Source organism: Mustela nivalis (genome assembly GCF_964662115.1).
Source record: "Mustela nivalis genome assembly, chromosome: 2".
Taxonomy (NCBI): domain Eukaryota; kingdom Metazoa; phylum Chordata; class Mammalia; order Carnivora; family Mustelidae; genus Mustela; species Mustela nivalis.
This window is the reverse complement of record NC_139021.1, coordinates 85578532-85593379: the sequence shown is the minus strand read 5'-3', so window position 1 is coordinate 85593379 and position 14848 is coordinate 85578532. Positions and strand designations below refer to the sequence as shown.

At 37.5% G+C, this 14848-nt stretch overlaps 1 protein-coding gene across 7 annotated transcripts in view; it reads right to left on the bottom strand.

Moving 5' to 3' along the window:
* Positions 1 to 3754: 3754 nt before the first annotated feature.
* The window catches only part of RB1CC1 (RB1 inducible coiled-coil 1), a 101424-nt gene continuing 90330 nt past the window's right edge, over positions 3755 to 14848 (bottom strand). For all 7 annotated transcript variants that reach the window (XM_082720094.1, XM_082720096.1, XM_082720098.1 and 4 more), the window contains 2 exons: positions 5941 to 6011; positions 3755 to 5154 (listed from right to left, as the gene is read on the bottom strand). In XM_082720094.1, coding sequence (XP_082576220.1) covers positions 5077 to 5154; positions 5941 to 6011 — 149 coding nt within the window. In that variant the 3' untranslated portion in view covers positions 3755 to 5076. The remainder of the gene's footprint in view (positions 5155 to 5940; positions 6012 to 14848) is intronic.

Here is a 14848-nt window from a genome sequence, read left to right as displayed (position 1 = left end):
ACTGATTCATTCATTCATTTATGGGAAAACGGTTTGAGTGAAGATATTTAGAATACAGAGCAGCACAGGCATGCTTGTGAGGTAAGTCATTCAAATCCCAAGAAGACAACTTGGACACGCTGTGGAAGTGATTTCTTGACATTCCAGTTACATCCACAAGCCTGGACCCAACCACCTCTTAACATTATGAACTAGGATTTATCACGTAGCTCATGGGGTGAGATTTCAACTAACTCTACCGTGAATACTCTATTGATAATGGTAAATAGCCAGTTACTCAATTAATCAAAACTTTTTTGAAAAGCCTCTCCAGTGTTTTAAGGAGTGCACAATTGTTCAATACAGAGGTAGTTTGGGAAATACCAGGTACCAAAGTTGGAAGGTGACTTGTCCAGTATCGTAAATCCCTGCAGATGTCGGGATCAGAGTGATGACAGAATTCTTGTACAATTTTTGAATGCTCTTATTTCCAGGGTACAAAATAGGCCACAGTTGTAAATGTTGCTCACTCATGTTTTCTTGCACTCTTCAATGCTACAGGCTAAAGTATGTTGCTTTTAAGGATCTAGCTATGTATATTGTTGTATATGAAAACATTAAGGACAGAGTATACATTACTAGATCATGTATAAACTTTTTTTTTTTTAAAGTTAATACCTGCATATATGGTGACAGTTCCAGAAATCATACTTCTAAGCAGGTTGAAGAAATAAACTTGTTGTACATAACTGAAATTGATGAGGTAATTCAAGCATCATATATATTTGTGGGATTAGGCTTTACACTTGCAGGAGTTAGCTCATTCTTTAAGAAACTAAGCAGTTGATGTTAGAAGCTTGGACTTGTTAAGTAGACATCCACTGATACAGAATTCAAAGAGAATACAAGTGACACCTATGTGAGTTATTCACTCAGTAATATTACTGACTAGTGGAGGAATTAACTGATGGCATTTCTAAATCAGTCTAAGAAAGGAGTGTTACAACATCAACTGGGAATTAGACTGTCAGAAGCATTTTTGCTATTAGGGTCCACAAAACATCTTGCAGAAGCAACATAAAACATTTATAAAAATAGCCTCTGAGTGTGCTGGAAATTCCTGAATTGTCCATTTTATAGTGATAGTTCAGTAAGAATGGGGGGGATTTCTCCCTCTAGCAGGCCTAGTACCTGCTCTGAAGGGAAAAGATTCGGTGACATGTTAAAATGGCTGAACAGCACAGTATTTTAATGGGGGCACAGACACTAAATAGGCATTGCTAAGTATATTCTTATGTGATGCATACAATTATTGCTTTGATGAGAAAACAGGGAGATTTAATCTTGCACTTTGTAGCACTGAGGTTTGCCACTTTCCATTAACATGGGGACTGATACTGCTAGTAAGCCTTATTTTAAGGTAGGAATGGAATAGGTGGAGTTCAAATGAAATGGTATCCAAGTCTGAGAAACCTAAGAAGTATGTAAACCAAATAGTTTACAGCTGACTGCAGTCTCATTACCACTATGTTGAGAAGTGTTTGAATTTCCATCTTACTCATAAAGATAATAAATTATAGAAAGCATTTTTAAAATTGGCCAAAGATGGCTTGTTTATATTCTGAGACTATGACTAATATAAAAGCTATTAGTGGACAATGACATTTTTAACTGCTTCCAGTTTTTACTACTAAGTAAAATTCGTATTTGTGGAAAATTATTTTAAACATTGAATTTTGTGGCTTTAGACATCATTAAATCACATGCTAGTCTAAAAAAATTTCAAGGATATCTATAACGATTTCTAAATATCAAGGGGGTAATAGCTACTTTGCACCTAACTTGAGAAAGTATTGTGATGGTTTAAAAAAGACAATTTTTATGCCCTGCTACTCCTTTGAATGTAAGTTGGTTCTGTTAGTTTGACCAAAAAGACAAGTGACAGAATTTGATTTCCAAGCCTCAGACTTTTGCTACTTCTTTCAGGAATGCTGCATTGCTTAGAAAGCCAGGGTATTATGATGGAGGCCACACAGGGAACCAAAATATTCCTGGTGACAACCCCAACTAATCTTTAGACACTTCAGTGAATATGAAGCATCTAGCCTAAATTGAGTAAACAGGTGACTACAGCCATGTGAGCAACTAATTGTTTTGGAATGAACAGTTACACAATAAACACTTGATACAGAAATTGGTACCAAAATTGTGGGGCTGTCATAACAAAAGCCTAACATTTGGCACTCCCTGACCAAAGGCCAGAACAGTGAAGGAGTTGTCTGTGAAGGTTGGGAAAGTAGAGAAACTGTTACTGGAAGCTGGAAAGATGAGGACATTTTGCAGTAGTCAAACAAATGGCAAAAGTAACAAATGTGTGCTTCCGGGTAAAGTTTCCAAGAAATGTTCAAAGTGACAACTGATTCATTTTAGCAGTGTATGAGACATGGGAGAGATGGTCCCAAAATGCAGGTCTCTGGGAAATGTGACTTGATGAAATGAAATACGAAGAAACATTTAAAAAAACTGAGGCTCTGGCAATTATACAATAATAGCACAAAAAGAAAAAACAACAGAGAAGCGTCAAATAGACTACGGGCTGTACAAGGAAGGAAATGTAATCCTAGCTCAGGACTTGGATCAGCAGACAGTATTTAGAGTCATGACAATGTAAATGCTAGTTGAAAAGTAACCGTAAATTACTGGAAAGAGAGCAGAGAGAGTTCTAATGAAATAACTAAAATTTCATATAAGACAGTAAACTGGTAACAAATTATCAAGTAAACTGCAGTACAGTTATGATTTGGTATATAAACTAAAAAAGTCTAACCAGTAAAATTTTACCTCTATGTGGTACAACTGGGAAACAGGACAGGGACGTAGGGGTATATTAAGTTTTTTGAAAGCATGTGCATGTCTTATACCACGAAAATTTTAAAAAATGAAAGTGAAGGTTAGGATAATTTTTGTTCATTCTGTTCTTAGCATATGCAGAGGTACCTCTGCAAAAAGAAATTACCCACATATTTTACATGTGCTTGAATTTTACTTGCAGAAAAATATGATTTAAACACTCATCCCTGGAATAAAGATATATTTCTATTAGAGTCTGAGTAGTGAATTTAACAGCTTTTGACTCTGCAAAAAATCTTTACAATAGCTAATATTTATCCAGTATTTAATGTTTTTGAAACTGTTCTAAGTACCGTGTATTAATTTTCATCACTTAACCTTCAAAATGACCTTAGGAGGTAGGTCCTAATAGTATACCATTTTATACATGAGAAAACTGAGGTTCACCTTAAGTTGCCCAAAGTTAAGGTTAGATCTAGAAATGGAACTCAGGAGTTCTGATGCACCAAAGTACAATACACATTGACCATAACCAGAGGGTTAAGAACTCAGTGAGTTCTGACTTTTAGGTTTCATTTTTCTTTTTAGCTAAGAAAATTGCATTTTCCTTACATGTGTTTTATAAAGGGATATATGAACACTGGTAGGATGGAAATAAAAGAAGAAAAACTAAGAGCAATAAAATCCAACATTAAAGAGGGGCATTAATGAAATGATGGCTTTCATGTGTCAGGCCACTTTGGTTCCACAGCACAGAGACCACATATTTATGTGTGTGACGGGTACCAAATAAGTCAAATAGTCCATCTGGCAGATTCATTTAGGCTCAACCAAATCTGCTTAACAAAACCATTCTGTATATAAAGTAGTTTATTGCTTTGGTTTTTTGCATTGAGATGTCATGGAAGGATTGAATAGAAACATGTGAAATCATTTGCTCATTTATTCATTAATATGTTGTCAAATTCAGTTATCTATACACTATGGTGTTTATTCCATTTTCTGTACTATTAGATATACATATTTAAAAAAATATTTAACTTATTTTTAAGAAGAAATTAAATATTTTCTGAAAAAGAATCATTTAATTATTGTTCTCTAGCAACAAACCTAAAACAAGCCTCATCCAACTCAACTAACTCATTTAAATACCTTTGCTCCATAGCAATTTGTCTACATACCTAGTTTATACAATTCTATTCTACATAACACTGTTTTACCCTGTTACATAGTATATAGTTAAAGAACATTTTTGTAATAAACATGTTTCTCTTTTGATTTGATACAGAACAAGTTTTTCCACACTTCCCAGCAATCACTCAAATATATTAAAAACGTATCCTTCTTTAAAAGGCACACACATGTACAGGTTCAAATCTTTATTGTTTTAAAATTCTACATGTCTTTTACAATACAATACTTTGTTATTTAAATGACCTCTAAATGGTTAATGTACAATGAATATGCTTTTTCTGAAATCAAACCATGAATTACGATTTCATCAATATGACTATTCTAAACCAAATAATAAAGAGGTTGGGAAGTCTCCAGTGCTGCCTTTTAAACTGTCGATAGCACAGACTCTTCCCTTTAGAACCCAGGTGACCACTGTTGAAAGTGCTTTTGAAGATTGCTGATTATGGCTGATCTTAACATCAGTCACTCAAATTAAGAGTTTCTTTTTGTTTTGAAACATCAAAGGGCATTTAAAAAAATAAATGAAACAGTTTGCTTTAGTAATCTACAGAGGCAAACTCAAAGTTATGATTATCTGCATGCAATAACACTCCTCTTTAAATAGATTTGAAGAATTTATACATTTTATAAAGAATGTGTTTAAGAGTGCAAGTTTTCTGATATTGATTTCACAAAAGGACAAATGCTGGTAATAATAACTAACATTTAATATCTAAGTCCAAGCTAATGTATATGTAACAGGCAATTAATATGGCTAACCATAAGCCACAATGCAGGGTATGCCCTTTGAGAAAATGAACTAGTTTGGTCCGCATTTCTAGTTATTTGGGTAAAAAAACAAAAACAAAACCATTTTAACTCAGCCAAGGGTTTTGATGAATTTATTGTTCCTAAAACGTAGCCAGTTAAAAAGTAAGTGTTATACACCAATGAAGTATATTGTCACGGTGACTTTTGTATAAAAAGATGGCCTGCTGTTTTTGGAGTGATGAATAAGCACTGTAGGACAAATCAGAAAAACGTCACAGAAGGTTTAGTTTCTTCCATAAATTATACTTTCTTATTCCATGACACAGCTTTCACTCTGTAGAACTTTGTCCCCAAAGGAACTTTAAATCTGTTTTGTGCCTATGAAGAGAAGAAAAAGAATCACTTAAATGGGTAAAGCCAAATTACAGAGGTGCTGTCCTATCACACTACTCAATGCTAGAGTACTAGGGGCTGAAAAGCATGGGTGAGGAGAAGTCTTTATAAAATTATACAAGATCCAGCCCTTACACCTGAGAGTATACTGAACCACTAATACTGATGGAAGAAAGAGCTGGTAATCACTGCTCAAGAATATAGTACAAAGGGAGATATATGTCATGATTTTAAGTATCAAAGCATCCTCAAAGCACTGTTTTAAGTTTCATTAGTGTTTTGGAGCAGAGGGGCCCCAAATTACAGTGAGTCAGGAAAAATGCTCATTAGATTTCATTGATTCTATAGCTTTGATACTGCTGACATTAGTCACGTACATTTTTAGTCACCAATTTTTTTGCATTCTTTCTTCAATAGGGGTAAGCATATGAAAATCAGAAAAAACAACTCTGCTACAAATAGATTCACTTTTAATCACCAGTTATGCTGTGTGATTAAGAAAACATAATGGTTCTAGAACAGAAACTTGCAGTTATTGTCATGTACAGGCCGACTAACTGTTGGGAAGCTACCTATATCCACTCTCTAAAGATAAATAACAGATATTTATAAAATTGGTGGTTCATACTCACAACTCATTAAATTCAAGGTATTAATGAAATGAGCTAAAGGACAAACCCCTGCCCTACTAACAATTTCTATGTGAAGTAGTATGTGAATCTGAATCTTCTTGATAATTTCTAGGTTTATATCTTTTGATGTAGTTTTTACCTTTTTGGCTTGACAGTATTCCTTTTCCATTACTTTTCCAAGTACCCAGGGTCTTCTAGATGCACCTGAAGCTGTTGAATGAAATTGTCAATTTCTTTTTAAAAGTAAGGATATAATCACCCATGAAAACATAACTGCCAGAGTCAAATCAAATAAAGTTCTCTAAAGTAAAAGAAGGTATAAGACTTTTAAAACAAATCACTAAAATACAAAATTATTTGTAAATCGAAAATTAATTCCTTTTACTTTTCCGCCATAGTTTTGGCTTTTCTCACTAAATATAGTTGATAAATCCTATCACAGAACTAAAACAAAGTTCAAGAAATACAAATCATGAACGAATAAATCTAGGAATTCTAAATTAGCTCAACAGTGCCATCTACTGAAAGTGCTAAGGAAGATGACGATGTCCATTTCTGAAAGCAGACAGTTACTCAGACAAAAATTTCTTTTCTAGGTTCAAACCAAACCACCGCCCTTTTCTTTGGTGTTGGGGGTGGGGGTGCCTTGAACGCCAGTGCTCAAGGACAGGAGCTGCATCTGCCTGGCAGCCTGGTATGCCTTGGCATGGAGTGTTAACATCATCAGTGAGGAAAAATTGGCAGTTAAAGGGTTAAGAACCAAATCTGGAAAGGCAGTGCTTATGTGAAGGGGAGATGGAAAATGTGGGAGGAGACAGGCTGAAAACAATAGTCCTCATAGAGCCAAAGTGTGACAAGCTAAGGAAATTTTATTTTTTAATTCATCAGAAGATAAGTTTTTAAAAGAGTCGATTTCAAAAGTATTTGGCCAGTAAACTATCTGGTTAGGCTAAAGCCTTTGAGATTCCTAAGAAAAGACAAAACTGATTTTTATTCTGTAAACATTATTTGGCAACATATAAATTAAAGATATTACAAGGGGTGCCTAGGTGGCCCAGTTGGGTGAGTGTCTGCCTTCAGCTCAGGTCATGATCCTAGGGTCCAGGGACTGAATCCTGTGTTGGGCTCCCTGATCAATGGGGAGTCTGCTTCTCCTTCTGCCCCTCCTCACAGTCATTTCTCTCTCTCTCTCACTCACTCAAAAATAAACAAACAAAATCTTTTTAAAAATTTTAAAAAGGGGGGAGGAGTCAGAATGGCGGAGAAGTAGCAGGCTGAGACTACTTCAGCTAGCCCGAGATCAGCTAGATAGCTTATCTAAAGACTGCAAACACCTGCAAATCCATCGGCAGATTGAAGAGAAGAAGAACAGCAATTCTGGAAACAGAAAAACAACCACTTTCTGAAAGGTAGGACTGGTGGAGACATGAATCCAAAGCGATGGGAAGATAGAGCCCGGGGGGAGGGGCCGGCTCCTGGCAAGCGGCGGAGCAACCGCGCACAAAATCAGGACTTTTAAAATTCTGTTCCGCTGAGGGACATCGCTCCAGAGGCTAAACCCGGGCGAAGCCCACACGGGGTCAGCGTGGCCTCAGGACCCACAGGGTCACAGAAGGAACGGGGGTCTCTGAGTGTCACAGAGCTTGCGGGTATTGGAACAGGAAAGCCGGCTACAGAGACAGAGCCGACAGTAAGATCGCAGCACGGGGTTACCTTGAACCAGCCGCAGGCTCGGTGAGCTCGGAGCGCGGCTGGAGGTCAGGCAGACGGGAGTAACTGGGCGCTGTTCTCTGAGGGTGCACTGAGGAGTGGGGCCCCGGGCTCTCGGCTCCTCCGGGCTGGAGACCAGGAGGCCGCCATTTGTATTCCTGTCCTCCGGAACTCTATGGAAAGCGCTCAGGAAACAAAAGATCCTGAAAGCAAACCTGAGTGGATTACTCAGCCCAGCCCCTGGTAAGGGTGGTGCAATTCCGCCTGGGGCAAAGACACTTGAGAATCACTACACCAGGCCCCTCCCCCAGAAGATCAACAAGAAATCAGCCAAGACCAAGTTGACCTACCAAGGAGTGCGGTTTCAATACCAAGGAGAGCAGCAGAATTCCAGAGGACGAGAAAGCAAAGATGGAATTCATGGCCTTCTCCCTGTCATTTTTCTTAGTCTTGCAGTTAATTTAATTGTTTTTCTTTTTAATTTTTGTTTTTTTTCTCACTTTCTGGTAAAATTTTTTTTAACTTTTAACCTTTTCTTTTTTAACGTTTTTTAACTAGTTTATCTAATTATATATTTTTCCTTTTTTATATTTTTCTTCATTCGTTTTCTTTTTTTTAAATTATTTTCTTTTTTTTTTCTTTCTTCCTTTTTGAACCTCTTTTTATCCCCTTTCTCCCCCATCACGATTTGGGATCTCTTCTAATTTGGTTAAAGCATATTTTCCTGGGGTTGTTGCCACCCTTTTAGTATTTTACTTGCTCCTTCATATACTCTTATCTGGAAAAATGAAAAGACGGAAAAATTCAACACAAAAAAAAGAACAAGAGGCAGTACCGAAGGCTAGGGACCTAATCAATACAGACATTGGTAATATGTCAGATCTAGAGTTCAGAATGACAATTCTCAAGGTTCTAGCTGGGCTCAAAAAAGGCATGGAAGATATTAGAGAAACCCTCTCGGGAGATATAAAAGCCATTTCTGGAGAAATAAAAGAACTAAAATCTAACCAAGTTGAAATCAAAAAAGCTATTAATAGGGGCAATCAAAAATGGAGGCTCTCACTGCTAGGATAAATGAGGCAGAAGAAAGAATTAGCGATAGAGAAGACCAAATGACAGAGAATAAAGAAGCTGAGCAAAAGAGGGACAAACAGCTACTGGACCACGAGGGGAGAATTCGAGAGATAAGTGACACCATAAGACAAAACAACATTAGAATAATTGGGATTCCAGAAGAAGAAGAAAGAGAGAGGGGAGCAGAAGGTATACTGGAGAGAATTATTGGGGAGAATTTCCCCAATATGGCAAAGGCAACGAGCATCAAAATTCAGGAGGTTCAGAGAACGCCTCTCAAAATCAATAAGAATAGGCCCACACCCCGTCACCTAATAGTAAAATTTACAAGTCTCAGTGACAAAGAGAAAAGCCTGAAAGCAGCCTGGGAAAAGAAGTCTGTAACATACAATGGTAAAAATATTAGATTGGCAGCTGACTTATCCACAGAGACCTGGAAGGCCAGAAAGAGCTGGCATGATATTTTCAGAGCACTAAACGAGAAAAACATGCAGCCAAGAATACTATATCCAGCTAGGCTACCACTGAAAATAGAAGGAGAGAGTAAAAGCTTCCAGGACAAACAAAAACTGAAAGAATTAGCAAACACCAAACCAGCTCTACAGGAAATATTGAAAGGGGTCCTCTAAGCAAAGAGAAAGCCTACAAGTGGTAGATCAGAAAGGAACAGAGACCATATACAGTAACAGTCACCTTAAAGGCAACACAATGGCACTAAATTCATATCTCTCAATACTTACCTGGAATGTTAATGGGCTAAATGCCCCAATCAAAAGATACGGGATATCAGAATGGATAAAAAACCAAAACCCATCTATATGTTGCCTCCAAGAAACTCATTTTAAGCCCGAAGACACCTCCAGATTTAAAGTGAGGGGTGGAAAAGAATTTACCATGCTAATGGACATCAGAAGAAAGAAGGAGTGGCAATCAAATCAATTAGATTTTAAGCCAAAGACTATAAGAGATGAGGAGGGATACTATATCATATTCAAAGGGTCTGTCCAACAACAAGATCTAACAATTTTAAATATCTATGCTCCCAACGTGGGAGCAGCCAACTATATAAACCAATTAATAACAAAATCAAAGAAACACATCAACAATAATACAATAATAGTAGGGGACTTTAACACTCCCCTCACTGAAATGGACAGATCATCCAAGCAAAAGATCAGCAAGGAAATAAAGGCCTTAAACGACACACTGGACCAGATGGACATCACAGATATATCAGAACATTTCATCCCAAAGCAACAGAATACACATTCTGCTCTAGTGCACATGGAACATTCTCCAGAATAGATCACATCCTCGGTCCTAAATCAGGACTCAACCGGTATCAAAAGCTTGGGATCATTCCCTGCATATTTTCAGACTACAATGCTCTAAAGCTAGAACTCAACCACAAAAGGAAGTTTGGAAAGAACCCAAATACATGGAGACTAAACAGCATCCTTCTAAAGAATGAATGGGTCAACTGGGAAATTAAAGAAGAATTGAAAAAAATCATGGAAACAAATGATAATGAAAATACAACGTTTCAAAATCTGTGGGACACAACAAAGGCAGTCCTGAGAGGAAAATATATAGCGGTACAAGCCTTTCTCAAAAAACAAGAAAGGTCTCAGGTACACAACCTAACCCTACACCTAAAGGAGCTAGAGAAAGAACAAGAAAGAAACCCTAAGCCCAGCAGGAAAAGAGAAATCATAAAGATCAGAGCAGAAATCAATGAAATAGAAACCAAAAAAACAACAGAACAAATCAACGAAACTAGGAGCTGGTTCTTTGAAAGAATTAATAAAATTGATAAACCTCTGGCCCGACTTATCAAAAAGAATGAGAAAGGACCCAAATAAATAAAATCATGAATGAAAGAGGAGAGATCACAAATAACACCAAAGAAATACAAACTATTATAAGAACATACTATGAGCAACTCTACGGCAATAAATTTGACAATCTGGAAGAAATGGATGCATTCCTAGAAACATATAAACTACCACAGGAACCAGGAAGAAACAGAAAGCCTCAACAGACCCATAACCAGTAAGGAGATTGAAACAGTCATCAAAAATCTCCAAACAAACAAAAGCCCAGGGCCAGACGGCTTCCCGGGGGAATTCTACCAAACATTTAAAGAAGAGCTATTCCTATTCTCCTGAAACTGTTCCAAAAAATAGAAATGGAAGGAAAACTTCCAAACTCATTTTATGAGGCCAGCATCACCTTGATCCCCAAACCAGACAAGGATCCCATCAAAAAAGAGAGCTATAGACCAATATCCTTGATGAACACAGATGCGAAAATTCTCACCAAAATACTAGCCAATAGAATTCAACAGTACATTAAAAGGATTATTCACCACGACCAAGTGGGATTTATTCCAGGGCTGCAAGGTTGGTTCAACATCCGCAAATCAGTCAATGTGATACAACACATCAATAAAAGAAAGAACAAGAACCATATGATACTCTCAATAGATGCTGAAAAAGCATTTGACAAAGTACAGCATCCCTTCCTGATCAAAACTCTTCAAAGTGTAGGGATAGAGGGCACATACCTCAATATCGTCAAAGCCATCTATGAAAAACCCACCGCAAATATCATTCTCAATGGAGAAAAACTGAAAGCTTTTCCGCTAAGGTCAAGAACACGGCAGGGATGTCCATTATCACCACTGCTATTCAACATAGTACTAGAGGTCCTAGCCTCAGCAATCAGACAACAAAAGGAAATTAAAGGCATCCAAATCGACAAAGAAGAGGTCAAATTATCACTCTTCGCAGATGATATGATAGTATATGTGGAAAACCCAAAAGACTCTACTCCAAAACTGCTAGAACTTGTACAGGAATTCAGTAAAGTGTCAGGATATAAAATCAATGCACAGAAATCAGTTGCATTTCTCTACACCAACAACAAGACAGAAGAAAGAGAAATTAAGGAGTCCATCCCATTTACAATTGCACCCAAAACCATAAGATACCTAGAAATAAACCTAACCAAAGAGGTACAGAATCTATACTCAGAAAACTATAAAGTACTCATGAAAGAAATTGAGGAAGACACAAAGAAATGGAAAAATGTTCCATGCTCCTGGATTGGAAGAATAAATATTGTGAAAATGTCTATGCTACCTAAAGCAATCTACACATTTAATGCAATTCCTATCAAAGTACCATCCATCTTTTTCAAAGAAATGGAACAAATAATTCTAAAATTTATATGGAACCAGAAAAGACCTCGAATAGCTTAAGGGATATTGAAAAAGAAAGCCAAAGTTGGTGGCATCACAATTCCGGACTTCAAGCTGTATTACAAAGCTGTCATCATCAAGACAGCATGGTACTGGCACAAAAACAGACCCATAGATCAATGGAAGAGAATAGAGAGCACAGAAATAGACCCTCAACTCTATGGTCAACTGATCTTCGACAAAGCAGGAAAGAATGTCCAATGGAAAAAAGACAGCCTCTTCAATAAATGGTGCTGGGAAAATTGGACAGCCACATGCAGAAAAATGAAATTGGACCATTTCCTTACACCACACACAAAAATAGACTCAAAATGGATGAAGGACCTCAATGTGCGAAAGGAATCCATCCAAATCCTTGAGGAGAACACAGGCAGCAACCTCTTCGACCTCAGCCGCAGCAACATCTTCCTAGGAACAACGCCAAAGGCAAGGGAAGCAAGGGCAAAAATGAACTATTGGGATTTCATCAAGATCAAAAGCTTTTGCACAGCAAAGGAAACAGTTAACAAAAATCAAAAGACAACTGACAGAATGGGAGAAGATATTTGCAAATGACATATCAGATAAAGGACTAGTGTCCAGAATCTATAAAGAACTTAGCAAACTCAACACCCAAAGAACAAATAATCCAATCAAGAAATGGGCAGAGGACATGAACAGACATTTCTGCAAAGAAGACATCCAGATGGCCAACAGACACATGAAAAAGTGCTCCATATCACTCGGCATCAGGGAAATACAAATCAAAACCAAAAGGAGATATCACCTCACACCAGTCAGAATGGCTAAAATCAACAAGTCCGGAAATGACAGATGCTGGCGAGGATGCGGAGAAAGGGGAACCCTCCTACACTGTTGATGGGAATGCAAGCTGGTGCAGCCACTCTGGAAAACAGCATGGAGGTTCCTCAAAATGTTGAAAATAGAACTGCCCTATGACCCAGCAATTGCACTATTGGGTATTTACCCTAAAGATACAAACGTAGTGATCCTAAGGGGCACGTGTACCCGAATGTTTATAGCAGCAATGTCCACAATAGCCAAACTATGGAAAGAACCTAGATGTCCATCAACAGATGAATGGATCAAGAAGATGTGGTATATATACACAATGGAATACTATGCAGCCATCAAAAGAAATGAAATCTTGCCATTTGCGACAACATGGATGGAACTAGAGCGTATCATGCTTAGCGAAATAAGTCAAGCAGAGAAAGACAACTATCATATGATCTCCCTGATATGAGGAAGTGGTGATGCAACATGGGGGCTTCAGTGGGTAGAAGAAGAATCAATGAAACAAGATGGAATTGGGAGGGAGACAAACCATAAGTGACTCTTAATCTCACAAAACAAACTGAGGGTTGCTGGGGGGAGGGGGGTTTGGATAAGGGGGAGGGATTATGGATATTGGGGAGGGTATGTGCTTTGGGTGAGTGCTGTGAAGTCTGTAAACCTGATGATTCACAGACCTGTACCCCTGGGGATCAAAATATATGTTTATAAAAAATAAAAACTTAAAATAAAATTTTAAAAAGATACCATGAGTAAACTATTAGAAATAAAAATATATAGATGTATCACATGATAGAAAGATAAAAGCCCCTAAGCCAAAGGATATGAAAATATTCTCAAGAGTAATATAGCACATCACAAACAATCCATGATTTCTGGAAAGAATGACCTAAAACTAAATACTTATGTTTTGTTTGAGGAGTAAATAAGTCCCACTGTCATGGGCAAAAAAAAAAAACAACACACTATTATTATTCCCGAGGGCAATGATAGAAGGGTAGGGTAGCATCATCCCCAATTGGTATCCTCTCTTCTGTATTTCTCAAAAAAAAAAAAAAAAAAAAGGCTGGAGGGGAGAGAAGGCTGGAGTTCCTTGGTAAAAGAAGATTGTTAAATTCTTTTCTCTGAGACCTCTGAGAACCTTTAAAATGGTAATGTTGCACTGTGAATCTCTAAGAGTATACGGTGTTTCTTAGATTTATTTTAATTTATTTATTTATTTTTAAAAAGATATTATTTATTTATTTATTTGTCAGAAAGAGACACAGCAAAAGAGGGAACACAAGCAGGGGGAGTGGGAGAGGGAGACAAAGGCTTCCCGCTGTGCAGGGAGCCCAATGAGGGGCTTGATCCCAGGACTCTGGGATCATGACCTGAGCCGAAGGCAGAAACTTAACGCCTGAGCCACCCAGGCACTCTTCATTTAATTTTTTAAAGATTTACTCATTTGTGAGAGAGGGGTAGAGAGAGAGAATGCATGCATGTGGAGGGAGAAAGGGAGAGAATCTTCAAACAGATTCCCCGAGCTTAGAGTCCAACACGGGCCCAAGATCACAGCCTGAGCTGAAACCAAGAGTTGCACATTCAACCAAGTGAGTCACTGAGTTGGTTTCCTAGATTTAAGCACTAACTCTCCTATTCTCGGGAAATGCATATTGAAATATTTAAAGACAAAGATCCATGATATAACTTAGGCTCATATGGTTCCAGGCAACAAAACAAAACATGCACCCATTTGTGTATATTTATGTGTTTATACACTTAGACATACACATGTAGAATAAGGCAATGGGGCAAAAATGTTAACAATAGTTGAATGTGAGTACAGGTGTATGGGTCTTTTGTTTTTGCTCTGTACTTATCATGCAACTCTGTGGTAAATAAAAATCATTTTCAAATAAAAAGCTTAAAGAAATGAGACAAAAGAAACCCACAGAAAATCGAAACAATACCAAGTTCACTGTTTTCAAGACACAAAGCCAGTAAGCTGTAAGGTTATCCTCTCATTTTTCAAAGTCTTATGAAAACTATGCAAGTGTGTGGACATTCACCAACAGCCATGATGGACTGATTATGTGACATGGGCCTAGTTCAAGAGTTGGTATTTGCCCATGTTGGTTAAGTCATTCCGAAAAGAAACATCAATGTAAATGGACATACATTCTTGTATTTTAATAATTCTATTTAAGTTAAGTATCCCAAGGTT